At 33.8% G+C, this 26,711-nt stretch overlaps 1 protein-coding gene across 5 annotated transcripts in view; it reads left to right on the forward strand.

The window, feature by feature from the left end:
- Iml1 (GATOR complex protein Iml1) overlaps nt 1-26,711 on the forward strand; it is a 172,219-nt gene that overhangs the window by 39,457 nt on the left and 106,051 nt on the right. For 3 of the 5 annotated variants that reach the window (XM_081771495.1, XM_081771498.1, XM_081771496.1), the window contains exons 9-15: nt 2,912-2,979; nt 4,980-5,198; nt 6,052-6,281; nt 9,885-10,106; nt 11,280-11,453; nt 13,743-13,859; nt 25,747-25,764. In XM_081771495.1, coding sequence (XP_081627621.1) covers nt 2,912-2,979; nt 4,980-5,198; nt 6,052-6,281; nt 9,885-10,106; nt 11,280-11,453; nt 13,743-13,859; nt 25,747-25,764 — 1,048 coding nt within the window. The remainder of the gene's footprint in view (nt 1-2,911; nt 2,980-4,979; nt 5,199-6,051; nt 6,282-9,884; nt 10,107-11,279; nt 11,454-13,742; nt 13,860-25,746; nt 25,765-26,711) is intronic. The other 2 variants (XM_081771497.1, XM_081771499.1) reach the window with 1 other exon arrangement.

Consider the following 26,711-nt stretch of genomic DNA (forward strand, 5'->3'; position numbering starts at 1 on the left):
AAAGGACACGTGCCGTGCGATGCTACACAAACTGTGTCGTGCGATACAGAACAAAAGGCAGGTGATGAAGTAATTTATTTGCAAACTAGGCAGTTCCATATTCCTTATGAGTGAGATATATCCATTAGAAATTGCAGCCTCATTGAATATAAGGAAATAGATTACTTTTATCATTTCTAGAGGATACACTGTACTTGAGTGCAGCTTCTGTAATTTTAACCAGAGAATTTTAGTTAGAAAGACTGAAATACATGCTGACATATAGAATGGACACACAAAAAGCAACTGATAATCTAATTTATTTATTAATAAATACTACTCACTAAATACTACGCAGTTTTAAAGTTCTAACTTTTGAGAATAGCATGATCGACGTCTCCTAAAAAGTCCTGGAAAAGTGAAGGAATTTTAAGTACGGATTTTTACTTAGGAAGATGAGGGGAGGCGTTTATGGGATGTAACCCTAGATTCCGTGCTGTCTCTCGTATTTCACGACGGATTGATGTCCTCAGCTCCTATTTTTTTTTCAATCATGTGCAGATAATAGGCAAAAATTATTTTCTTCAAATATCCTAAAGTAAGTGTTAAACCCGTAGATGGGATGGGTAAGTAAAATCACCGAAGTAGGAAATCACCGAATGCAAAACAATTCTTATTGCAAATCTAAACTTGTGCGTCTGTGTGTATCTTCCTCGTGGAATCAAATGGTATCCACTAAATTGTCGTGCCTGAAATTCTGGTACGAAGAAATTCTGTACTACTTTGGGAAGATTGAAGGCGATAGTCTTTGTTATCGTTTTCATATAAATGAATTGAAAATACCAATCCGTTGCGAAAAACACGTTATTTCACACGACATGATACTGTGCGGCAAAATGAACCTTTTCGCTCATCACCTTTCAATAGTACGTCCACGCTGACGGATGGCATCTTGTGGGCATTTTGTTTTTAATAAGCGGTGAAAGTTAACTATTGTATACTTTAGTAAATGCGAATATGAAAGCTTTCATTTTATCGTTCAATAACTTTTTCTTAAAGTTCGTAGATATGCGCGCCACCATGTATTTGAAACGTTACTTGTATAAATTATCAGTTGATTTTAAATACGGATGTTGGTTATTCAGACCAAAACTGGATGAATGTGAGATTGATTCACACAACGAAATTTCTGCCATTAAGTTTTAAGAGTAGTTTGGGAATTATCAAGGCCTTCCTTGACATACATGGCAAGAAGGAAAACTACTTTTTAAAACAACTTCCATAGGTGTGCTTATTTATAAACTTTGTTTTTCATGTTTGTGTCGTTCCTTATGTTTTCTTAATTACTATTAATTTTTTAGTCTTCCTCACTAGTCCAGAGGCTAGCGCGTGCGCATTTGGTGTACATGGTCTCGGGTTCGATTCTCAGCGAGAGAGCTCAAAAAATTTAATTTCACAGTTATTTACTTCCATTAACTCTTTTAAGTTCTGGCTTTTTTAGATAAATTACAAACTTTCAGTCAAGCAGCTACAGCATCATCCCTATTTATCGTAGGATCATGGTTTATACCTTTTTTTTTTTCTCACACAATAGAGCAACCTTTCAAATGGTACCAGGAATTTTCAGAGAAATCGGGATTTTTCTCTGATTTTTTTTTTTAAATTAATTTTGAGCCCCCTGGACCCTCTGTGTTAACACAGAGACCTTAAAATCAACTGAAAAATACAAAGGGATGTACTAAATATGTGTACCAAATTTGAAGCTTCTATCTTGAATAGTATCAATAATCCCCACAATGCCCGATTACCGCAAAAGACCTTGATCTCAGGTTAAAAAATTTCCCGAGATATCCATATTCACCCTAGGATCATGGTTCGCCAATCATTCTCTTCAGAATAGAACTGCACTTCAAATCGTACCATTCACATGTCTCCATCATGTATCTGATGCGGAAAAATCGCGAAGAAAGTTTTTTTTTTTTTTTTTGTTAAAATATCCATTTTTAAAACTTTTTGCACTTCTGGACCCCCCCCCTATCTAACGCAGAGGTCTGAAAAAAAAAATCTGATAAATACTACTCTGTACTGAATATTTGTGCAAAATTTCAATATTCTAGGTGCAAAAGTAAGCCCGCCAAAAAATAAAATACCCACAATACGCCAGATTACCGTATAAAACAGGATCTTGGGTAGAAATTTCCTGAGACATCCATATTTATCCTAGGATCATGGTTCGTACATCATTCTCTTCAGAATACTGTCTTTTAAACGGTACCATTCACGTGTCTCCATCATGTATCTAAGGCGGGAAAATCGCGAAAAAAGGGAATTTTTGGTAAATATTTTTTTGCCTTTTTGCCCCTCTGGACCCCCCTGTGCTAACGCAGAGATCTGAAAAAATCTGATAAATATTACTCGGAGGACTAAATGTTTGTGCAAAATTTCAATCTTCTAGGTGCAAAAGTAAGCCCGCCCAAAAAATAATGAAAATAGGCGTAACAAAACATATTTTTTTAAAGTTATGACGTCATCACGTCCTATGTCTCGACGTAGGAAGCCGTGAAATCATACGTAACATGTTCTACAATGCCTCTAGACATGAAAAAACAAAAAACAAATAATAATAATAATAATAATAATAATAATAATAATAATAAGGAAGTAAAAAGCTTTATTGGTTCCTTTTTAATCGAATAATTAAGACGCTACTTTAGTACCTTAAAAATAGGTACTAGAACTCCAAAGTGTTAATCATTCGACTTCCTTGGCCTAAAGGGCATAATCATGGAACGATAAACTTTTTTTTCAATTTTTTAAACTTTTTATTTCCAAAAATGTGCATCTGGTTTGAATATCAATGAGGTGTTTTTGTTTATATTGTATATTGATTCTCTATGCAACACGTGATTAATTTTTCTTTCCTTCTTTGTAGTTTCACAACAAGGATACGTCTGTGAGTGCTGTCGATGATTATAGTATGCCTCACTGGATAAATTTAAGGTAATTATAGTGTCTTCATTTGAGTTTTGATGTTGTTGGAGTATTGTAATGCAGCAGAAATTTCTCATGAATAATTAGAGATGAATATGAATTTTATGGACTTCGTGTTATTTTGTATTATGAGAATGTGTTGAGTGTGTTAATGTTAAACATATGTAGAATGTGGTAATATTTTTATTTTTTCTTTTAGAAGTAATGTCAGTTCAGAAGGAAATAAGCCCTAAGTAAATCGGGAAATAGTCCTTCCTCTTTCGCTTTATTTACGGGGAAAGTGAAATGTTCAAAATAAACTTTGAAAACATGAACTTGTGCCGGCAATGCGTCAGTAAAATGAAGACTGACGAGATCCTTTTAGGATCTCGCCAAATGTGCTTGCTTCCAACTTATGCTGTCTGTAGCTGCAGTCGAAAGCGTAAGAGCAAACTTTATAAGAGTTTACTTAGTGAATTATGCAGTCTTTTCATGTTATTTAGTCGGTGAAGTGAGGTTTGTACTTTAAAACCATTAAGAAACTCTCACATCTTTAAAGTTAGCATTATCTTTTTGCTAATTAGAATCTCTTCGTTGACTGTCTTGCTGAGGTGAAGTTCAAAAGCCGAAATGAGGAACGTGTTGTCATCCATTTTTTTTTTTCAGACCAACACGTAAAATTTTAACTGTTTTATTTATTATCTTCTGTTGTAAATCTTAAATATGCTTTATGATTATTGAAATCATCTTATATGAACTAAGTACCAGTAAGTGCAGAATAGCAAAGGAATGTCAAAAAAATCTGGCCAGTGGATTGGCTGGAGTTTATTAAAATCTTTAGAACTTAACTCTTTATACATGCAAAATTATTCTTATCGCCAATTGTTGGGGCCCTGAGTTTGATTCCGTAGTACCGACATCGACATTCAGATTTCAATCTCAAATCTTTAAAAGGTTCAAACAACAAAAGTGCAGGCTGGATATTCCCAAACAGTACTTCAGTGTCAATGAGGACTTTATCTATATTTGCATTTGACTATTTTACAACACGTGAGTGTAAAATTAAAATACAAAACGTATTGGGGATATGTTTCGAAGGAAATAAGATCTAATCAGAAAATAAGCCTGAACTTTTTTTTTTCAGATTGGTCGTATTTCAAGAATAGGCCGTACACCAAGAATAAGCTCTACCACCAAAATATGCCACAGTAATTGCAGGACTCGAAACGGGGTATATTACATATAATGAATATATGCAAATATTTGTATCTGTATAAATAAATAAACCCTAAAGTATCTTTTCGGAGAAAAATAAAATAAACTAGATAATTAAGACTCGGTTTATCTTCGGGGAAACACAGTATATCCAATAAAATGGCACATGATTTCATGAAGTATTTCATATCACATCCACATTTTATTTTGGTTTAAAGAAGAAAATTGCACCTTATATATTATATCGTTGGTATTGAAAATATGTAAAAGTGAAGGTTCGTTTTATTTTATTTTATTTCTTTCAAAGAGGGAACAATTGTTCTTCTGCTTCTGTCTATATTGGTTGGGTATTTCATTGAGTTGTCACTCCGTCACTGCATAGCCGATGGAGTAGCTACGTTGCTTAGTCTGCATTCTTGCCTCTTGTAATATATAACGTAAAATTCTAATGATATGATGACATAGTTCTCCATATAAAGTAATGTTTATGTTCATTGGCTGTTGCACGGTACATGGTAATTTTTCTATTTATGGTAATTACCTGTGATAATTCAGCCACATATAGAATTGATGTAATGATATCACTATGCAACTAGGTATTGTTAATCACTTTAATATTAAATATATGTACAGGCTTACTTCCAATAAACGTACTCAAAGAACAATTTCGTCAGTCAGATTTTGAGTCCCGCTATTTGGTCCCGCTTGAGACCAGATATTTTATGTTACTCTGTTATAATTATAATATTTTAAAAGGTAAGACGAAGTAAATTTGTAATTCTGTGATGTTAAGTAAATATCTTTTTTTTCTGTAGCTTTTATTCTACAAATAAGAAAGTAGGATATTCTACATTTATTCCACGAATAAAATTGCCTCCGAAAAGAACGAAACCGAACAAAAATACAGGTGGAGACATAATTGAACGCACTAAAGCTAAATTGATTAAAGAAGAAGAGAGACTACCAAATTCGCTCTTCGATTACGACGCTTATGACGATCAGGTGTTTCAGCTGCCCCCAGCGCATGCTGTGTGGTAAGTTTTAAATATGTACTATTAAAAAATGGTAGCTAGATTGAATATGAATTCGCGAAGCATTGTAACTACGTAGATAAATAAGGAAATAGGTATTAAGTTTGTAGTAGTAATTTTTTGAAGAATGGCGAAAATAAGTGTTATAGTTAATCTGCTGAAAGAGTGTAGCATGAAATGTATATAAATCAATTTTGTGAAAAACAATTGGTAAGAATAAAATAATGGTAATCTATGTGCCAATTTAACCAACCAGTAGATATTTGAATTACATAATTTTTATAGTACAAAAAATGAAATGAAATCTTTTAAGTCCGACGGTTATGCCGGTTAGGCTAAAGGAGACAGTGATGATGAGAAATGAATGAAATGGTGGAATGAAGAAAGTGGGAAGAAACGAGAGAACCCCGAGAAAACCCACGCACATGGTGTTTGTCCACCACAAAGTTCACTTGGCGCGAGCTGGAATCCAACCAAGGACTCCAGGCACCAGAGGTGAACGCTCTACCACTGTTTTATAGTACTGTTTTAAAATCTTTGTCCGCTTCTCTCCTCAAAACCTTTAAACCATCCTCATCTTATTTTTGTGATCAACGTTGACAATTTTCAGTCGAATCATCAATAAAATAAAAATTGCTTGTTATTGTTATTTTGAGCTATCTCATATTCCATGTGCCGAATTATTTTCTTTCTGTCTTTTGTTTTAAGTCTTTGGTAAGCTAGGCACTTTTTAACGAAAATTCGTGAACCAGAAACCGTTTCTGCATGTAAAAATTGGATGACGTACGCGCTTATCACCATAATTATAGGATTTGATTGCTTTATAGTAATTGTTATCAAATCTTACTATTTTCAGTTTGTCACATGCAATGCAACAACCGACATATCAAAAACGTAGCATTTCGTCGGACATATATCCTCAGAAACAAATGAAGAGAAAATTGTCTGATCCAGATATTCGTCACTTATCTAATGACTGTGGACGAAATTTAAGTTCATCAGCTAAGTCTTCTGCAATTGCTATTCCAAATAGAACAACTGATGAGTTACCACAATTATCATGCATAAAAGCATTAAATGGTGACGGTAAGATAGATTAATATATATGTAATATACCCGTAAACTAAAATACATAGATAGTTTTAAAAAAGAAAAAAGAGCAGAGGTCGGTAGAAGTAAGTGTCTTATTTTTATAACATAGAAGCAATACAGTTAACAGAAAATTCACTGCTTAAAAATATTGTAAAAATAGCTCGCGATTTCATTGCACAAATTAATCTCATATTGCAGAAGTAGATATGATCTATAGTATGGACATACATTGTTGTCAAGTATGAAAATCTATAGAAAGAAACTTTTAATAATTACGACTACTACATAAATTCAATTGATAAAGGATATATTGTCCTTATCTCATTATAAATAGAAAGACATTAATCATTTCCTGGAAGAGTTGGAAGATATGAATGTTCACCAAGTGCACTTGATTGAACGATAGCGCAAATACATAACATCTGGTGTATGTATAGTTCTATAATTCATTGATTGAGGAAGTAGTTTTTAAGTCTCAGTTGGAAACTGTAAATGAATGGGTGACACTTGAAAGAAATTATAAAAGTGAAGAAATTAATTTGAGAAGCCATATTGGAAATTCTGTATATCCTTTCATAAATAAAAATGACAAAACATACAAGGGAGAATCAAATGAAAACCACAATTAAATTCTTTTTCCACTGTTTTATTACAGGGAGAATGTTCGCTTTGATATTTTTTCTACATAGTTTCCTCCCAGTTCAGTGCACTTACGCCATCGGATAGGAAGTGCTTAGATACCGCATAAGAAAAATTCTTTTGGTTGACGCTATAGCCACTTCTGCACCTCCGATTGGACATCTTTATCAAACTTGAAATTCTGCCCTCCAAGGTGTTCCTTTAATGGATCAAAGATGTGGAAATCTGATGGTGCCAAATATGGCGAGTATAGTGGGTGTGGGATGCACTTGAAACGTAGGTCGTCGATGGTTTTCATGGTTCTACGAGCAGAATGAGGACGGGCGTTATGTGTTGAAGCAAAACACCTGTACTCAGCAATCCCTTCTCTGTACTCTAGAAGATCGGTATAGGTGACACTCATCAACGTGGTACGTCGGAACATGTAGTGTTCCAGAATTGGATTATTCTTATCCCAGAATAAAGTCAACATGAACTTCCCTGCAGAGGGCTTCTTTGGTTTCGGCAAAGAAAAATGTCGCTATTCTTTGCTTGCATGTTTCGTCTCCGGTTGAAAATGGTGGACCTAACGTTCGTCCCTGGTTAAAATGTAAGCTAGAAAATCCTCACCCTCCTCTTCATAACACCTCACAGCTCTTGACATGTGTCAACCAGACGATCTTTCAGTTCCCGCATCAACTGTCGAGGAACTCAGCTGGCAGACACGTTTCTGAAGTGGAGTTCGTCATGCACTATGCGTTGTACTGAACCGAAGCTCATATCCACAAGGAAGCCATTTCAGTCAGGATGACGCGCCTGTTTTCACGAATAAGCCGATCTGATGTTGCTATGGACTTCTCTGTCACAACTCGACGAGCCTATCCAGACAGGGAGCATCAGTCAACAAAGTCGTATCTTCTATGAATTTCTTGCACCATTCGTAGACTTGCCGTTGTGTCAGACAGGCGTCTCCATGCTTCGTCTTCATTCTCTGATGAGTATCAACAGGTTTCACACCTTCATTCCATAAAAATCGAATAAGTCCATGCTGTTCCTCCTTGGTACAACTGCTTAGTGGTGTCGCCATATTGAATCAACTGTTACTCAGCTCCAACCCCATCTACCGGTACTGCTTCGTGTCACCAGCTTGGAAAGACGTCAAGGACTGTATCTGCAAATTTCCAGACACCTAGAAAAAAGGGAGATTTTTAATGGGAGTTGTAGGTTTTCATTTAATTCTCTTCGTATATGTTTCTCAAAAATAAATGTGACATGAATGGATCTGTTTTACTGGAATAAGACGTTAGGTTTTAATGAAAATTTGAAGTGTGACAAATGGTAATCGAACCCTGGTCGTCTGGCTAACCCTGTCGATGTGCTATACTAAGCAGCTATACATCGTTTACTTTTCAGATCAGTACTCAGACATTCAAACCACATGAACTGTACAATTTCTGGTGTTTAGATAACTCAGCGCTGCATTATTAAGCATCTATGATGGTAGGATTCGATATTAAGGATTGTCCTAGCTCAATAGTGGTGGTACAGCTAATGTGATTTGTATGTCTGAGCACTAACTTCAAGAGCAAGGAGTGTGTGTTGTTGTTCAGGAATCAGACTAAGAAGCGTAAAGGTTAGTTCAGTTGCATGGTAAACTGAAGACCTGTTTGTTGTGCTATCCCAGATTCTGGCTCAGTCGTCCTTTTTCACTTTTAATTAACATTTAATTCCCACCTATAGAGGATATAGTTTAAGGTAAAATAGATGAGTTCCTCCTATTTCTTATATATTGTAAGGATTTATTTCATAAAATTAGTGTACTAGTTTTTCGGAATTTATAACTAATCAAATTTTGAAGTCAAATTACAAAATTAATGATCTGGAGATTGTGGTTGCTGGAGTCTGTTTTAATTAATAGTTATATTCATTGATAGTTTTTCTTAATTTATAGTTATTACATTAACGCAAGGATTTTACAGGAATTAAGGTTAAGAGCAGCTAGTAGAATGATTGCAGGAGTCTGTTACGGAAAGATTAAGTGACGTATAATTTAATCGAATGAGCAATTTAGCAAATAGTTTCTCAATCAAATATGAAAGAAAAGTTTTCTGTAATCTGACTAATGCAGTTATTGAAGTGACAAGTGTCGAGTGATGTTACCGCTCTTGAACAAGTTGTAGGTTTTTTGCTTAGTAAGCAGAGGTTGCTTATTCCTATTAGCATTTTTTATTATACTTATGTATTTTAAATCATTATATCCCATTTATTACTGAATAATTCCTTATTTTTAAATAGTCTGGACTGTTAAAGAAAATAATGTAATATGCGGGATGCTTAAACAAAAATGGAAGATAGTGTTAATAAAATACATAAAATACAAACACAAGATTTTCGTGACTTATATTTACCAAATAGGTGATCCGTAGTTACTCTACTTTGTTACTAGAGTAGCAGTATTATTTCAATTACTCGATTAAATAAATGGTTTAGCGTTATTAATTTTTGTCGTGATTTAACCACAGTTACCGAGGTTTCAGGAAAGAGCCGAGAGCTAGATAGTTCTAGAACTTTATAGGAATTAACTTTTAAAACACGTGGTATGATTAATAATATTCCTGCACGTTCCTTCGTATCAGTGCACTATTTTTAGTAGGATACTTGACATCAATAATACTTGTTGGTGTAAGTACAAGGAAAGATATAAGATTGAAATTAAAAATATAATCATGAAGAAACAAGTTCCTATCAGATTTTCAGAAATTTAGCTAATTTTAAATAAAAGTAGCACATACTTCGAAACTACTGCTTATATTATTCAAACAGCAATTTATATACGTAACTCAAAATTGTATAAATGGTTATTAATAGAAATTTGGGATAATTTACTTTCAACTGGGAGGTAAACTCTTATTATACTTTGTTTTGCTTACGTTGTTGTTATGACAAAGTGGCTTATATGTTTGTTATTACTATCTATAGCCAAGCAAAAGGCATTCCTTTCAAAAAATGAATCTATTGATTTGGAGAGATCACCGCCTCAGCGTTCAGTGGTTGGAAGCGCAGGATCCACATGTGATCCATCACAGATTCAACAAATGACAATGCGGCCAGGTCGCGCTCTCATCAATCCATTTGACCCTTCACATGTAACCATAAAACTGACATCCAACAGAAGAAGATGGACACATATTTTCCCAAAAGGTATGTGTATTGCATTCCATTTAGTCAAGTTAACAATAGTCTTTTTAGTATCGAAAAATGTATAACTATTTCCAAAAGTCATTTCCAGTTTCTATAGGAGTCAATTTTGCAAAGAATCAATTCAAATAAGATACTGTACTTAGACAAAATCAATAACGATTGAAATCTAAAAATGCTGCAGAAGATATAATTTGGAATTTAGCTATATTCCAAAGTAGAATAGAAATTATTTAAAAATTCGTCTGAGATCTTAAAATCTCGAGAACTGTTCACATTTCTGTCAGGACTGTAGTAGTAGCAATTAGCTGAAATTGCTGGCGATATGATTAAAATTAACTTCAACCCAGAAGTTTGTGTAGTTTAAATTATCGATTATTATATGAAATATAGAAACCACCCGACACGTTTTTCTTAACTAAATGATTAACCTAGAGCAACAATATGTTTATCCCAACGAAATAATAATAATAATAATAATAATAATAATAATAATAATAATAATAATAATAATAATAATAATAATAATAATAAAAATAATAATAATAATAATAATAATAATAATGAATAGGGTGGAGACTTGTTTGTTGGCCAGCGTATCATGATTTACATTTATTTAACGTGTACCCATAAATATGTTAGTTTAGTGTATTTTTGTATTTGAAGCTACTGAGAAATAGAGCAGCAATGGCTCTGAAAACTATTTCACTGGGGTTATAACATTGACACTGTAAGGTTAGTAATATACATTATATATATATCTAGAGACTGTTGAAAATCTGAAAAACTTATCTAGAGCCTTGAAATTCGTGAATAGTATTTCATATTTAAGATTGAGATTTGTTTTTATTTTCATTCAAACCAATATACTGTTTGAAGATATTAGTTACGTTTATTTTTCAGACCACTGTAATATTGAGGATTGTTTACTTTTATTACTTCCGCAAAATTGAGGTGTTCTGATTTTCTTTGAAACAAATATACTGTTTGAAGATTGATGGTTGCTTATTTTTGTTTTGATAAATGTAAAGTTAAATGCATATTTATGTGTTTGAAGCAGACTGTAATGCTTTGGAAGTTTGTATTATCAGCCTTGTTGTATTGCCAGTATTGTAGAACTAAATATTGCTTATCCTAATACATTGTCTAAATAAAGCATTTTTATAACGTTTTAAGGTCCTACTGGAGTTCTAATTCAGCAACATCACTATCAGGCTATTCCGACTCAATCTACTTCGGATCAAGGCTCAGAAAGCACATACAGCTCATCTCCTGGCCATGACACAATCCTACAAAATGTGGGTACCATCAGAACTGTATTGCAATCTGGATTTTCTGCTTTTAATTCTGGTACGTATGTAATAAATATAAATAAATTTAAAACATGGATTCATCATTTACTTGTTCATAATACTCAGTTCTTCTTCGGTGCTTTTTGCATTCACAGCAAATCGTTCCATTTTTTGGTGTGGGAGACGAGGAAAGAGTAAAGCTTTGTAAACAGTTAATAGTTTAAACAGATGCTTATTACTAATCATGGATTCATTTTTGTGAATCAGGTATTTATATATTTCTAATTCTTATATTTGACGCTCAGACTATACAAGATATGAGACGAGTCTACAGCCTAACATACGATCAAACCATGGGTCTCCTACCGGAAATCTCCAGGCTGTCAAGAGGAGTCTTCCGAAGCAACAAACACTAATAATTATTTAGCGCGAGGGAGACTTTCTTATTCTTATAGATGTAAATAGTTATTATAGTGGTTAAAAGTTTTATCTTTTATTCGGCTAGGTAAAACTGTGCAGTCAGAACATTCAGTTTTTGATTATTCTTTATATCAAATTTTACGTACATTGAAAAGTAGTCGTCCGTATAATATCGTAAGTGCTTCTTCATTATTTTACTCATAAAGTATCCTAGTTACTTTCGAGCAACATAAGGAGAGAAGACAGTTTGGTGATCGTTAAAAAAATCGAATATGAGATTTCAACGGATTTAATACATTTCATGCTCCATAAATACCGAAAAAGTTATTTTTCGACGTCTGTTCATCTTGATGTATATTCACCTAGAGGCCATACCGTTCAATGTATCGATACCAAGTTTTTATGTGATTGTGCAGAGGAAGGGAGTCGAATTTTCTTCCTACCTCTAAAAATATGGGTAGTTTACTTAAGGGTAAAAATTTAAAAAATATGCTATTTTCTCAAAAACGGCTGAGACGATTTTGCTTATTTCATAAATCAATTTTCCAAAAACAAACCCACCATGTAGTATAAATCATTTCTCTGCGAAAAATAGAGAAGTAGTAATTTATTCTTGAGGTGAGTTAGCTTTCGGTCCATTTTCTGTAAAACAATTCCAGTGATTTTGTTCATATTTCATAAATAAATATTTCATTAATAACATTACAATATGGCACAACTGATGTGTCCTGAAAAAATTTACGAGGAGTAGTTTATTCTTGGGGTGAGTTTTTTTCGGATATTTTTTAAAAATGTTTATGCTTCATAAATAAATATTTTATTAATAACATGACAATATGCCCTAATTCATTTGTCCTGGAAATATCTACAAGGGTAGTTTACTTCTGGGGATTTTTTTTTTCGGACGATTTTATCAATAACGAGTCGTGCTATTTTTCTCATATTTCATGAATAAATATTTGACTAATAACTGTAACTAAATATTGTGTAATTTATTTCTTACGAAAATAATCACAAGGGGCAGTTTACTCCTAAGGATAAGTTTCTTTTCGGACTACTCTCTCAAAAACGACACGAGCGACACGCGGTGGCTCAGTGGTAGAGCGTTCACCTCTGGTGCTTGGGGTCCCGGGTTCGATCCCAGCCCCCGCCAAGTGAATTTTGTGGTGGACAAACACCGTGCTCGTGGGTTTTCTCGGGGTTCTCCCGTTTCCTCCCACTTTCTTCATTCCACCATTTCACTCATCTCTCATCATCACCGTCTCCTTTAGCCTAACCGGCATAACCGTGGGACGTAAAACTTAAAGATTTCATTTTTTTTCACATTGTAACTCAAGCCAAATATTGCCATAGAGCTGCAACTTTAAATTTAAACCCTGTAAGGATTGAGAAGAAAAAAGAACGAGATCAATCCAATTGTTAAGAAATACTATATTAAAAATAACACAAGCAAACAACAAATGTAAGTTCAAGACGACATGAATTTATGGTCCGTGTCAAAAGAAGAAGGTACCGCGCAAGAGATTGAGATGAATGCATGAATGAATGTACTTAATGTCTGAAAATTTAGAAGCGTGTCTATGCAAAGACTAAAACAGTTTATAGGAAACATTTCTGAAGATTATACTTGTAGAGAGCCTTGTTTGAATTGATTTTTTATGTCAAACTTCTCAGTAAATTCATTATTTAATAAGTAGACAGAAAATGTTAAATGGTGTTAAAAATATTTAATGGTTAAAAAATTCAACAGTGTGATTTCTCCTTGTTGTTTATTGTATTTAAGTATAAACTTACAATTATTATTAGCTTGACAGGTACTTTCTTGTGGGTTGATAAGTCTAGGTTTAGTAATAATAATAATCGCGATCGTACTTCATGCTTATAAATAATCAATGCATTGTTTATTATTTTGATTGTTATTTTTTAGGTATGAGATATCATAATGCAGACTTTCAAGTCAATGGGAGACAATTACTGAATAAGCGGCACACATTACTCTGGGGTGCTACAGGAGAGCAAGAATGGACGCCTGCTTTGACAACAGGTAATTTACGTAAATATAAAAGAATCCCATGATCGAGAATACAACATCAATCAAATTATCCTCAAATTAAGTATTTTAAATTGTGATTTTTTTTTTCTAGTTTAGTAGAATATTAATTCATACTGTGCTTTGCTTTTTTGGCATATTTGTTTAACGGAATTGTGCTTCTCAGAATATTGTCTAACAATATGGTTTTATAGGGTATATTAACAGTTCACGGTGTTTTTTCGATATTAGGTGCTGTGCTGAAATTTAACTTTTGAAACAGCATTCCTATCGTCCTTTTGATATTTTTTATCATCAGCAATTTTTAATCTTGCTCTTATGCTGCTTTTTACTATCAGTTACCTGCAATGTGTGACGGAAGTTGGTTTCGAATTGTGTTTGGAGTTTCTAGAATTTTGTGCGCATTTCTGGAATAATATAGTGTGTTCTGAGTTGTTTACAAAGAATTCGATGTTGAAATTTCATTAATCTAGCAATGTAACATATGATTTTAGATATTCTGAAAAGTTTGTGAACGTCCTGCTTGTGCAGTGTATGCGTATATTGATTTTGTGATTCTATGGTTATCGTAAAGATTAATATTCCAACCGTGTTTGTCTGTATGTTTGTCCAGTCGTTGAGCAGGTTTTGATTTGCTGTTCTTGTTTCAAGGCGTTCTGTGTTCTGCTTTAATGTAATGTGTGTGCTATATTACATGTTTGTCGATGTTGAGACTGATAAAATATACAAATACAAGATTATGAATATTTCACGTTAATTGATGATTTTCGTTTCTGAAGTAGTAACCGTTGTAGTTCGTCGTGTTTTGTTCAGTTAAATGAAAATATTACACAATATGTGTGTGTCGAATCATATGAAGATTGTCTAGCAATCATAAAGATTATTAAGTACGATATCGTATTATAACCACTGACATGAATCTGGAAAGAAGCACATAGAAAATACGTGAGATGAGTAGAGAATAGTATATTCCTATAGAAACATTCTGATTTAAATTGTGTTACCAATATATACTAAAATGTCTTTTACAAACTTGAGAGTTAAAGAAATACGAATAGAAAGCAAATAACTATGCTTATCTAGATACGGGAATGTTTTTATGTTATACAGAAATAATTTTAATTAGTCTTTTAAAAAAAATTGCGAATTACACTAAGTTACGGAACAGATTCGAGTCCGAGAAATTCTATTCGTACAGAACCGCGTTAGTGAATTAGCTTGGAAATTAAATAAATTGAAATAGAATATATTATATTAAACATCATGAAGTTATAATTAATGGAGTTGTCATATTATTCATTTTCAACCGTTCACATACTCTGTTTTTACATGTATTATTTTGGATTCTTATTTTCGTAAGATATTTTTATGGGAAAAAAATTAGTATTTATCGCACGGAAGTTACAGAAGTTCTTTATATTGATATTTAGTAGACACAGTGGCATGAAGTAATCAAAGGAATTTTTCTGATGAATTGTTAACCTACATTTTTTTTAAAATCAAAATAACCAGTAGCATAGCCGGATTTTATTGAATTTTAGGTTTTGTTTCTCATCCTTATGCAATAGCAAGACTTTACTCTTAAAGTAGGCTTCGGACTAGACCGAAGCTTGAATCTGATGCTATTGACGGATTCATATACCATCATGCAACATCAGCCTTTGCAGTATAGGTCATTTCTCATCGTATTATCTCACCTTCAAGAGAGCTAGATTACAGGGTCATGCTATGATCCCGACTACCAGGTTATTATTATTATTATTATTATTATTATTATTATTATTATTATTATTATTATTATTATTATTATTATTATTATTTGAAGTTATTTCTTAGTAGTGATGAAATTTTACTAGTTTGTCAGACGTTAGAGGGTGCCTCTTCTTATGACCCACAAAGCAGAGAACAGGTGACGGTGCGACAATATCGCAAAAAGAAAATGCGGGCTGCAGAAAGATCGGCTAACCTCTAGGCGAAAATTACTGCCTCAGAAAGATTGTCTACTCTGTAAATAAAAATTACGGTTGAAAGATTTTCTTCTCCGTAAATAAATCACGATTCAGAACAATTCAACGTTTGATAGCCATGATAATATACTGATAAACTTGAGAGGCGCGAAAGCGAAGGGTAAGCGATACATACAGTCGCCAGTGCTACAGTGCATTCAGTCGAGTCGAGATTCTAGCAGACAGCCATCCGGTGGCACGATGCTTGCTGAGCCATTGCACATTGCTTGGTAGCGTTGTCGTCATGGTTAAACATGATTGTGATTCTTAAAAAATGGCTACCTCAGGATGATTTGTGAAAGCTGGCGATCTTATGACTTACCGCCCTGCAGCCAGTGATTTTTCGTTTGAAGAGATTGGCACAACTGGTACGTTGGCTTACATCCAGATAAATGGCCACCTGTATTTACTAGTGAAACAGGAAATTTTTGAAAGTGGCTTTATGTCAGAAATATGGTAGTCAACACCACAACCATTTCAAGCCTATTTCTGGAGACAAATTAATGTCTAAAGAGGTAACATTCAAACTTGTAAGAAGGATTCAAAGAGATTTATATGATTCATCGCAGTGTTTTAAGATTAAATAAGGAAGAAAGAAAAAAAAACTATTAAGTACCTACAATTCTTTTTGAGTAAATATATGTGGGATTTCTTGATTTGTTACTTATTCAGTTATTATACAGCTCTATAAGCTCCCTGTGTATTTCTCCATAAATAAGAAACCTCTGCACAGTGTACAGTTAATCTTGGGGAAACAGAACGGAAATCAAGCAACAATACGATAATTCGGTGTGAATGAAGCATGTTGAATATAGCGTAAGTAAAAGGAATACTAAAAGAACGATCCAAGAGCATTTCACTGTTCCAAGACTGGGTAATATCTATAACTTATCTTACAATGACATCTATCTATCTAAAATCTTAAAATGAATGTATATTTAAAATAGGATGACCAGAGTTAGAAAATGAAAAGAACGGTGCAATCGTCAAACTGGCATAATTTTGACAATCCACTGGGTATAGTCATTGTTATGTCTTCATTGATGACATTAAGGAAGAAGACTAGCTTTTAAAATAACCAGATTTCTATTTATTTAACCTTACTCCAATTTTAATGTTTACTATATCTTTCACCATTTAACTGAATCCAGGATTAGAGGCATCGATTGTCTCTTGAATGTCATATTTTTTGATGACTGTTTCTCGTGAAAAGGTTGATCATCTTCTTCTTTTTAACTATCAGTCCATATAAGAAATTAACGTAAACGTAATTTAACGTTAACGTAAACGTATTAAAACGTAACGCTTTTTAAAAAATGGGTCGAATCTCCTACGGTAGGGTAACCGTTTTAGACATGGGGTTGGTGGACGCGGGTGATGGAGTTGGAAAGTCCGGGTCCCCTGAGCATAGCGGTGATGTCAGAAATCGGGCTTGGGCCCCAAGGCCCCAGAAAGGGGTCCCGAAGTTGTGAGCTTGGATCCCTTCTATTCGCTTTTTAAACATGGAGTAGTTGAACGCGGGTGGTGGCGTTAGAAAGGTCTGGGTCTGTTGACCATAGCGGTGATGTCAGAAATCGGACCCGGATCAGCTATTAAAAAATAATTGAAAGAGATCCATCGGATGTTTGTCACAATATCGATTCATGTGCACAGATGAGGCCCCCTCCTTTTGCTGTGTAAGTTGATATACAATGTAATTTGCTGTTTGTGACAATTGTTGCGCATAACTTATACGAAACTTTTTTTTTTATTTTTTATCACAACACAATCAACGTTTGTCCCTCATTTTCCCTCGAGCGTTCTCTCTTGGTGTAAGCAGTCGAGTGTACATCGTTCCAAACAATTATTTCTATCTGATTTAGCGAGTTCTTTGTTCTTCTCGTATATGGGCACCATAGACTGGAGTCAACTGATTTTTGGCTCGAGTGCTGTTATGGGCGACCAACTCAGCCGGCAAAATCTCCTGGCTATAAACGAACTCTATCGCGATTACGTCTTATATTTGCAAGCCGATGGCAGCAAGTGTTTCCCCGATGTGATCACCTTAATCTCATGAACGATTAAACTTGAGATCTGATTTGGTTAGAATAGGCCCAGTTTCGCGATATCTTGCAAGATGTCGCCCCTCGCTGCCCTCGACAACAGAAACATCGGCTCTCTGGTTGACTTGAAGCGGCATGTTGTGAGTCGAGAATTTCGTGCGATAATCGCTGTGATGTGCAAAGTGATAATGCAACTATACAATATGCCTGATCGAGCCACATTGCTTGGACAAATCAGCACCACTGCCCAACGTCTGTTTGAAATCAGCGAATCGGCTGTTGGCCATTGCGAATAGTGGACATCGAGAATGCGAGAGCTCGAAAAATTATGCCTTTCAGCGCAAAATCTGGTCCGTGCAGGTCTCGTTGCTTAGCCTTTACCCTATAACTCAGAATGATGCCTCGATTATCAGTAATATTCTCCAGAATCTGTTAAATTTTGGGTATGAAATTCGCTGTATTTGCACTTCTCATTTAAAATAGATAAATGTTTCAGCATTTTATTCATATTTGATCTAGAAAAGAAGAAAAGAGTGTGAGAAGAAAAGGGGGAGGATAACAGTTATAATAATGAATCCGTAACTCGGAATCTCTTAAGGTTAGAGATATAAAATTTGGTTTCCAGACTTCCTGTTTAAAATAATAAGACTCATGTTTCAGCATTTTTTGATGTTTGACCACAGTGGAACAAAATAGGGTGGGATTACAGCTATTATAATAAGATGGCCATATTTTGGAATCTCTTAACGTTAAACAGTGAAATTTAGAATTTTGTCTTTTTATTTTAAATAATTTAACACGCTTTTAAGAGTTTATGTATATATTTGTCTTAGGAAGGAAGAAAAGATGCACAAGGAAAAGAGGTGGGAGTTACAATTATTATAAGATGTCCATATATCGAAATCCCTTAAGGTTAGAGACATAAATTTTGGAGTTTGAACTTTTCATCTAAAATAATTAAACACGTGTTTAAATGCGTTTAGATGTTTAACTTAGAATGGAAATAAAAGAGATGGCGGTGCTTCCCTAAGATGCCCATATGAGACGTTCGAATTTTGTGCAATACTTTGAGTTCCAACAAATTCTACTGTATCTGAAAGGTTCAGAAGAAAGAACGCAAAATATTGCGCCTAATAACACATGGGGGCATGTGCTAGTCTTCTATAGAAACTATATAAAATACAAAGAATGTTCCAGGAAGCCGTTACTTGTGAAAGCTGTAGGATGCATATTTACAATACATAGAGGGAAAAAAAAACTGTTCGTACTTTTTTTCCAGAATGCATGGTATGAATAGTTTTTTTTTTTTTTTTTTTTTTTTTTTGTTTTCCCTCTATATACTGAAACCCTCGCTGTTGGTGCAGCTGTTCGCGCACGAGGCCCTGGATACAATTCCCGAAAGAAGAGAATTACGGTGGTTCATACCGCATTTAGGCCCACGTCTTGTATATCCTTGCTGCAGAAAAGGGGCGCTAAACTTAAACAAACTACAACAGTCGAAGGCTAAGAAACCGTAGCCACCAATTTATCGCAGAGTAAGTAAGAAAGTTATCGCGTAATAACTAATCATGGCTGTATCTTGGTAGAGAAAGGATGGATATCAATTTTGATCTTTTTGTAACTATAGTGTGTAATCTTAGTGGGAAGATAATCGAAAATGGTTATTAAGTTCATTTTCGATCGTTTATCGAAAGCAAAATCCTATTGATTCAAGGTACTTAATGTTCAATTCCGCATGTAAAGTACAAGGTTAACGGAATATTCAGATTATCGCTTCAGTTATTCTTACGATATGAAACTTAGTCTAACAAATACGCTGCAAAGCAACAGGAAAGGGAGACAAATTGGTACGGAAGTTTCTTTTAAATAATGGCTTAATGGTTAGGAATCACGATTGTGGATCCGAGACTCAGCGTCAATTGCTGGTGGGAGCTCATGTAGTTTGGATCGTACAGTAATCTTTAGATTTGTATCCCATATAGATACGCTTCTGAAATGAGATATTATTCAACTTCAGACATTATTATAATTTAAAAATGAGCAATAACATTATGAGGCTCTTCTAATATGAAAAGTAAATAAATAAATAAATAAATAAAATAAAAATAAATCAGACTAGTAACGGATATTTCCTGATTTTAAACATATTTTGAGATGGATTTTTATTGTTACTTGTAATAGATATAGCATTTAATATTAACTTACTACTCATTTGATAGAAACTTGTGATTAACTATTTAAATGATTCTTTTTCATCAAATATGGACATGAAATAATGTTTACAAAAAACTTCCATACGATTATTGTATTACAAATTTTGAATTACTTTTCTTTTCTTTCTTTCTTTCTTTTTTTTTTTTTTCCTTTTTACTGTGTAACATCAATTACCCGTTCGCTGGGTTAAAATAAGAAAAAACTTGTAATATGTTCCGTTAGTCAGTCACTTTTTACTATTACTGAATCGCTCTCTGATATCGGTCATATTCGATCGTTTTATATATCTCCCCCTTCCCCCAAGTTGCGGGGCTGAAATTGAAATTAAACGACATTGGAAGTGTCACTGTTCATCTCAGCGATCCCGAAAACTATGGATTCGACACCAATATTGGTCATTTTCGATAACTTGTATATATATATATATCCGTCCTCCCTTTCCCCTAAGTTGCATTGTTAAAGAGAAATAAAACCCATCCCAGGCCCAACCTCATCTATGTTGAAAATTTGATCGAGATCGGTCGGGTGGTTTAAGAGTTATTAAATTACAAACATATTCATTTTCATTCGTATATACTGTATATAGATTAAAATTCATATTGAAGACTGGATTACTCTACGACGCATGGTATAGTCTGGAAACACCTTATTATGCTATCCTATTTACAGATCGTATATACTTACAAGGAATGCCGAGTTTCATTGTTTGTTGTAGGCGAAATTTTAAGAAACTTTAGAGTACTTTTGACAGTGTTAATTTTTGTTTCGAACCACATTTAAGAGTTACAGAAGATAACGAAGTTGTTTACATCAACACATTTTGATGTACAAAGATTTGACGTGTTAGTGAAGAAGCGCTTTAATTCTGGAATACGTATGTTGGTATCAATTATCTGGTACGTGAGAATGTTTATGAGGACGACAGTAATATTTTTGGTTATGCAATCATCAGTAGTAGCTATGATTTTATTTACGTCAGTAATACAAAGTAATTCTCCATAACGACCATTCCCTCGCTTGTGAAAATACAGAAGATAAATGGAACAACTGGTGACCTAAGGCAATAGGTATTTATTCTTGTTTATCAACATTAATTTGATAGCTAGTAACATCACTGGTGGATGATATCGAGAAATTGCCAGCCAAATTATGAGTATTTATTGTGTCGTGTATTTATATCAAATCAAAGAATGTATCTTTAATGTACTTGTGATTCTACTGTGGAAAAACGGAATTATTCTAAAATAAATCTCCTTGCACAGCTGTCAGCAATACATCAAAATGCTGATATTCGTTGATTTGTTGGTCTTCCAAATTTGTATCTTCGTTCAGTGTATTAAATCAGAATTTGGAATCTAATGATTGATATCTGAAGGCAACATACTTTTGGACAATAGTTGGACCATTGACCGTTGTTGTAGTTCAGTTAGAACTTTATGAATTAGGCTTTTTGAATCACTTATGTAGCTAGTGACGTTAGGAATTTTAAACCTTCTTCAGGAATGTGCAACTTCTACGAGTATCTGGATGTCGTCAGGATTGTTGTACTAAACTTGATAACGTAGTTGCATAGATCGTTCAGAAATTCAGGTTTATTCCTCGTAATATATTATGAAGATAGGTAGAATTTAATTTCGAATTCCTTATATGAGAATTCTAAAATTACCCAGCTAAATCACTATGTTACTCTTTCTTAAAGGTTTTGAATTCTCTGTGGTGAATTTGATTTCCTCTTGCAGTAGTTTCGAATTTATAGGACTGTTGTAAATAGTGTGAATAATCTGAAAGCTGGTCAGGTGGTTCTGTATTTATGTCCAAAGTAAACGGTTGAGTATTGTCATCTGTAATTTCCGATGATGAAGAAGTGAATGTACATAATTTGTTGTTACGCTTCCACCATTCCAAAGAGTGTATAATGAAAATCATCGTTTGTTTTCATATATGTTTTAAATACATAGATAATAGGGCTTTGAATTTGTTCTACGATTTAATCATGTAATAGTAATTATTCTAAATTACATTTTTTTCTTAATATTTAGAATATCCAACTTTTGTTGTAATATACTTCAGTCAATGTAAATAAAGCTTTGTAATATATTTTTTTTTCATAATAAACAGATATTTGTACAATCGCCTTCAAATGTTTTTACCTGTTAATGATTTCTTTAAAAAAAAATAATAAATACTGTCGTAAAATACAATACTGTAGTGAAATACAGTACCGTTACATTGTCTTAAATACAGTGTGTAGAACAATCGAAGGATTATCGAAAATCTTCGACAAGTAATGACAGAAACCTACTATGAACACACTTCCTTTGGTCCAATAGATGTTGTTGTCGATTGTACAGTATTTGTGCAAGAGAAAGGGGTTTTTTCTGTGTTAGAAAATTTAGAGATGTTTGGGAAAGGTTTTGTCCTACTTTATTCGTACATATTAATGTTTACTTTCAGAAATGCTGACATATTTCTAAATTGAATAGTTGAATAGTGCAATATGTTGGAAGAAAAGGAAACTTTTAATAGCTTATAAGAAGCTATGTACAGATCATTATATGATCCCATGGTGAATTCCGCTTATATAACTGCATCATCGTGAAGATTGAATGAACATTAAGTCTCGAACCCGATTGTTTTTTGTGGTCTCATTTTAGTAGTGACCCAGGCAATTTCTCTTTGTTCGCTCCCTCCACGTTGTATGCATTCTGTGTCAAGTCCATTTCAGAAGCTTTAGCTGAGATAAGATTTTTAAGTTTTAAATTATTTAAAAGTGGATATATATATATGAAATAGAAAAATAATGTTTAGGATAGTGTAACTTCAAAGAAATTTACGGTAAAGTCTTGGTTAAGATGTCGATTTTTATACTTTTATTTACTGTTGTTGAATCTTATGTATGTAGATTTCAGTGAAACTACAAACATTCTGAGTAACACTCGAAGTTGTTCCATACCGTACAGAATACAACTTACAGTACAACTGAACAACTGAAAGTTCGAATACCGTATGTTACTTTGAATTAAAAGAAAAGAGCTACATTCAGTTATTAAACCAATTTGAAACCTTAAAACGGCGAAAATATATCACACTTCTGAACTTGGTTCTCTTCACCAGCTTAAAGTAAAGTATCCTTGATATTAATTTAAGTATTTCATCAGACTATAGAATGAATGTTTGATTTCAAGCGTTTCATCCTTTGCTCATACTAACATTGTGCACTCCCTTATTTCTTCTGCTAGGTGCTGAAACGGCTATAAAATTAAGAATTATCTTTAAAGTAAAAGTATGGTAAAATATACTGTTACTGGTATAAGAAGAAAACCTACGTACAATGACTATAAAAGAAGATATCACATTAAGTTTCATTGCTGTACATACTAAAGTACTTTCTTTTATTAATCCAGTTAACTTATTTCTAGAATGAGCAATATTAGTTTTTCCAATTCGTAAATTCAACGGAGGTTCTGCATTATACTTTGGCTATAATCCAGTGTTGATAATATAGAAATTTTGCCCAAACAGATATTCAACTATCCCCTATACAAACTGTGGCATTTCGCCTTTTTTTTTTTTTTTTTTTTTTTTTTTTTTTTTTTTTTCATTTCTAGACTTCCAAATTATGCTACTCATAGTTGTCGGAAGTCTCATAGAGGAGCTGTGTCAGTCTGTTCGTCTTTCTGTCTGTCTGTGGACAAGTATGAGAACAAGAATGATAAGAGAGATCGATAAGCGGTTTTGCTTCAATCTATTCAGCGTCCCAAGAATAGGTTCCATCTCCTTCGGTAACCTCTTATTCAAACTAAAGGTGGTTGAAATTAGCCATTTCTGGTTTCAACATAGAACAAAAACAGTAACAGATAGCGACAAGCGGTTTTTTGCAATCGGTTCGGCGTCTCAAGAGAAAATATATTACCGCCTGTTACACTATACCGAAATCGGTAGTTGGAATTTACTAATTCTTCCAGTTTCAATAATGATTTCCGTAAAGCAAAAATAGTAAATTATACCAAGAAGCGTTTTTTGCAATTGATTCTGTTTCCCAAGAACAGGTTCCTTCTCCTCCGTTAACCGGAAGTGATAGAAATCAACTATCGGTACATCCGGATTTTTTTTTGTTACAACACTGATCGCGTAATGGTTAAAATGGAAATAACGACAAGCTGTTTTTTAATATGGATTCAGTACCAACAATATGTTTTAACTCTGATTTTATTCATTTTGATGAGACAGTAGTAGGGGGGCGCGGTGGCTCAATGGTAGAGCGTTCACCTCCGATGTTTGGGGTCCCTGGTACGATCCCAGCTCGCGCCGTGTGGATTTTGTGGTGGACAAACACCGTGGTCATGTGTTTTCTCGGGGTTCTTTCGTTTCCTTCCACTTTCTTCATTCCATCATTTTATCCATTTCTCATAATCACCGTTTCCTTTAGCCTAACCGGCATAAGCGTGGGATGTAAAACTTAAAGATTTCATTTCATTTTTTTGATGAGACATTAATCATCACTTCTGGTTTTAATGTTAATCTCCAGAGAGCAAAAACTGTAAGAGATAGCGAGTAATGGCCTTTTTATATGAATTCAACGTCCGAGGAACAAGTTGTATATATATATATATATATATATATATATATATATACTTCTACAAGTTTGAGTGTTGAATTCGCATAGTGTGGAAGTCTAACTTAGTTTCATAATGTGGAACGAGACTCACTTGTTGATGACATACATGCTTGACTTTTAAATTATGCAGCCCTTAGTGTTCTATATCACCACCGTTTTGAAGATGAAAAGGGGTAACTAAGTATTCTGGAAACAGAAAATGTGGAACAATGAACAGCTAACCTTGTACCGCGTGCTGTTGGCTCTTTCACTACATATTATTTCAGTCCGCTCTGGGACAGTGTTCACTCGCAGGTGTAACATAAACCGGAATTTCTTGCTAATTACATTAGATGTATAATTCCATGCCTGCAAAAGGAAAAATGACCGAAAGTATTCCGTAATGTATTCTTGTTAGTGGTACTCAACAAGAGCATACTACAATAATTAATGAACAGCTCTTTGAACAAAAGAGGAGTCAGTAGAAAATTATTGGCAAAAACGAGAAGACAGGAAGTGGAATTTAGGATACGTTCCATCACTATAAGGTATTACTCCATCTTTATGTTGTATTTTGATACTTTGGTTTAAGTAAGCGCATTATTAGAATGTGCTTCTATATATCCGAGCGGTTAGCATCTTTGCGTTTGATAGCATATAATTTTTGATACTGACCTAGATGTGCAAGACCCTTGGAAAGAGAGGAAAGAGTTGATTTACATTAATAGGTAGCGAATTCTGATTGAGGTGAGAGATAAAAACCTTTCGTGGAGTTATTGTTACAGTTGCTGTTCAACCTAAGAAAAGATTGAGGGAACAAAGACAATGTACTGCGTCTTGTAAACTAAGTAATTTTAATGTGATTTCTTTTATGAATGCGAATTTCAAATTATTTAAAATAAATCCTTTTCTTCCAACATCTTTCAGAAAAGAAAATGTTCAGACGTGCTTAATATTCATTAGTCGTTAATCTCTCTTTTTTTTATTATTTTTTTCATGTCTCTCTTGGATCCTGCATTCAGTCGGCAAAATTATAATAGGTTGGTTTGGAATAAATTCTTTGCTTAAAAATCTTACTGTAGTGTGTGCTTGATTAGTATTGGAGGGTAGAAATTATTTTTATTTTTCCTTTACTTTTTCCCTATGCCTTCAGTACTTAAAACGTGCATGTTCTGGTTTGTAGGTACACGTAAATTTATTTTGACGTAGTTGTTGCACAGTAGACAACTTACTTTGGTGATTGTAGAAATATATTAATTACATTTTTTTAAAAATTGATTTACTTCTTATTAACCTGATTTTTAAAAAATTTTTGTACAGGAGGTGGGACTCATTCTGTAGGTAGCTTTCCTGCATTGAATATTGTAAAGGTATTGCCTTAAAACGAGATACTGAAATCTTCATGTATATTTAAGGCTGGTGAGAAATTACAATAAAGTATTGGTTTAAGAAAATATGTTTTAGCTGCATCGTAATTTGAAATTTTAAGATACTGCTTGAAGTACTATTACTTGTGCACAAAATCAAGGAGGGTACTGCATACGATTTGTAAAATTATGATTAATATAGAGAATGTGAGTACAAGAAAGTAAAATTTTAGTTGCTCACATTGTACTATAAGATTTACGTACTTGTAATATATTTAGCTATAAATCTTGTAATATATTTAGCTATACATATATATGTTTCAATATGGCTATTTAGCTATACATATATATATATGCTATGACACTTCTTGTTATGTATCCTTTACGAGTAAGTGAATTTAATTATATGAAGAACCACAAACAACTTTAAATTGTCCCTCTGCATATAATTAAGAAATTAATACGATTCGTGATTGGGCCGCAGTGACTCAGTGGTAGTGTTCATCTTGGATGCATGGGCTCCTTGGTTCGATCCCAGTTCGCGCCAAGTGAGCTTTGTGATGGACAAACACCATGTGCGTGGGTTAACTCGGGGTTGTCTGATTTTGTCCCACTTTCTC

Source organism: Thermobia domestica, chromosome 9 (assembly GCF_964235325.1).
Source record: "Thermobia domestica chromosome 9, izTheDome1.hap1.1, whole genome shotgun sequence".
Taxonomy (NCBI): Eukaryota; Metazoa; Arthropoda; class Insecta; order Zygentoma; family Lepismatidae; genus Thermobia; species Thermobia domestica.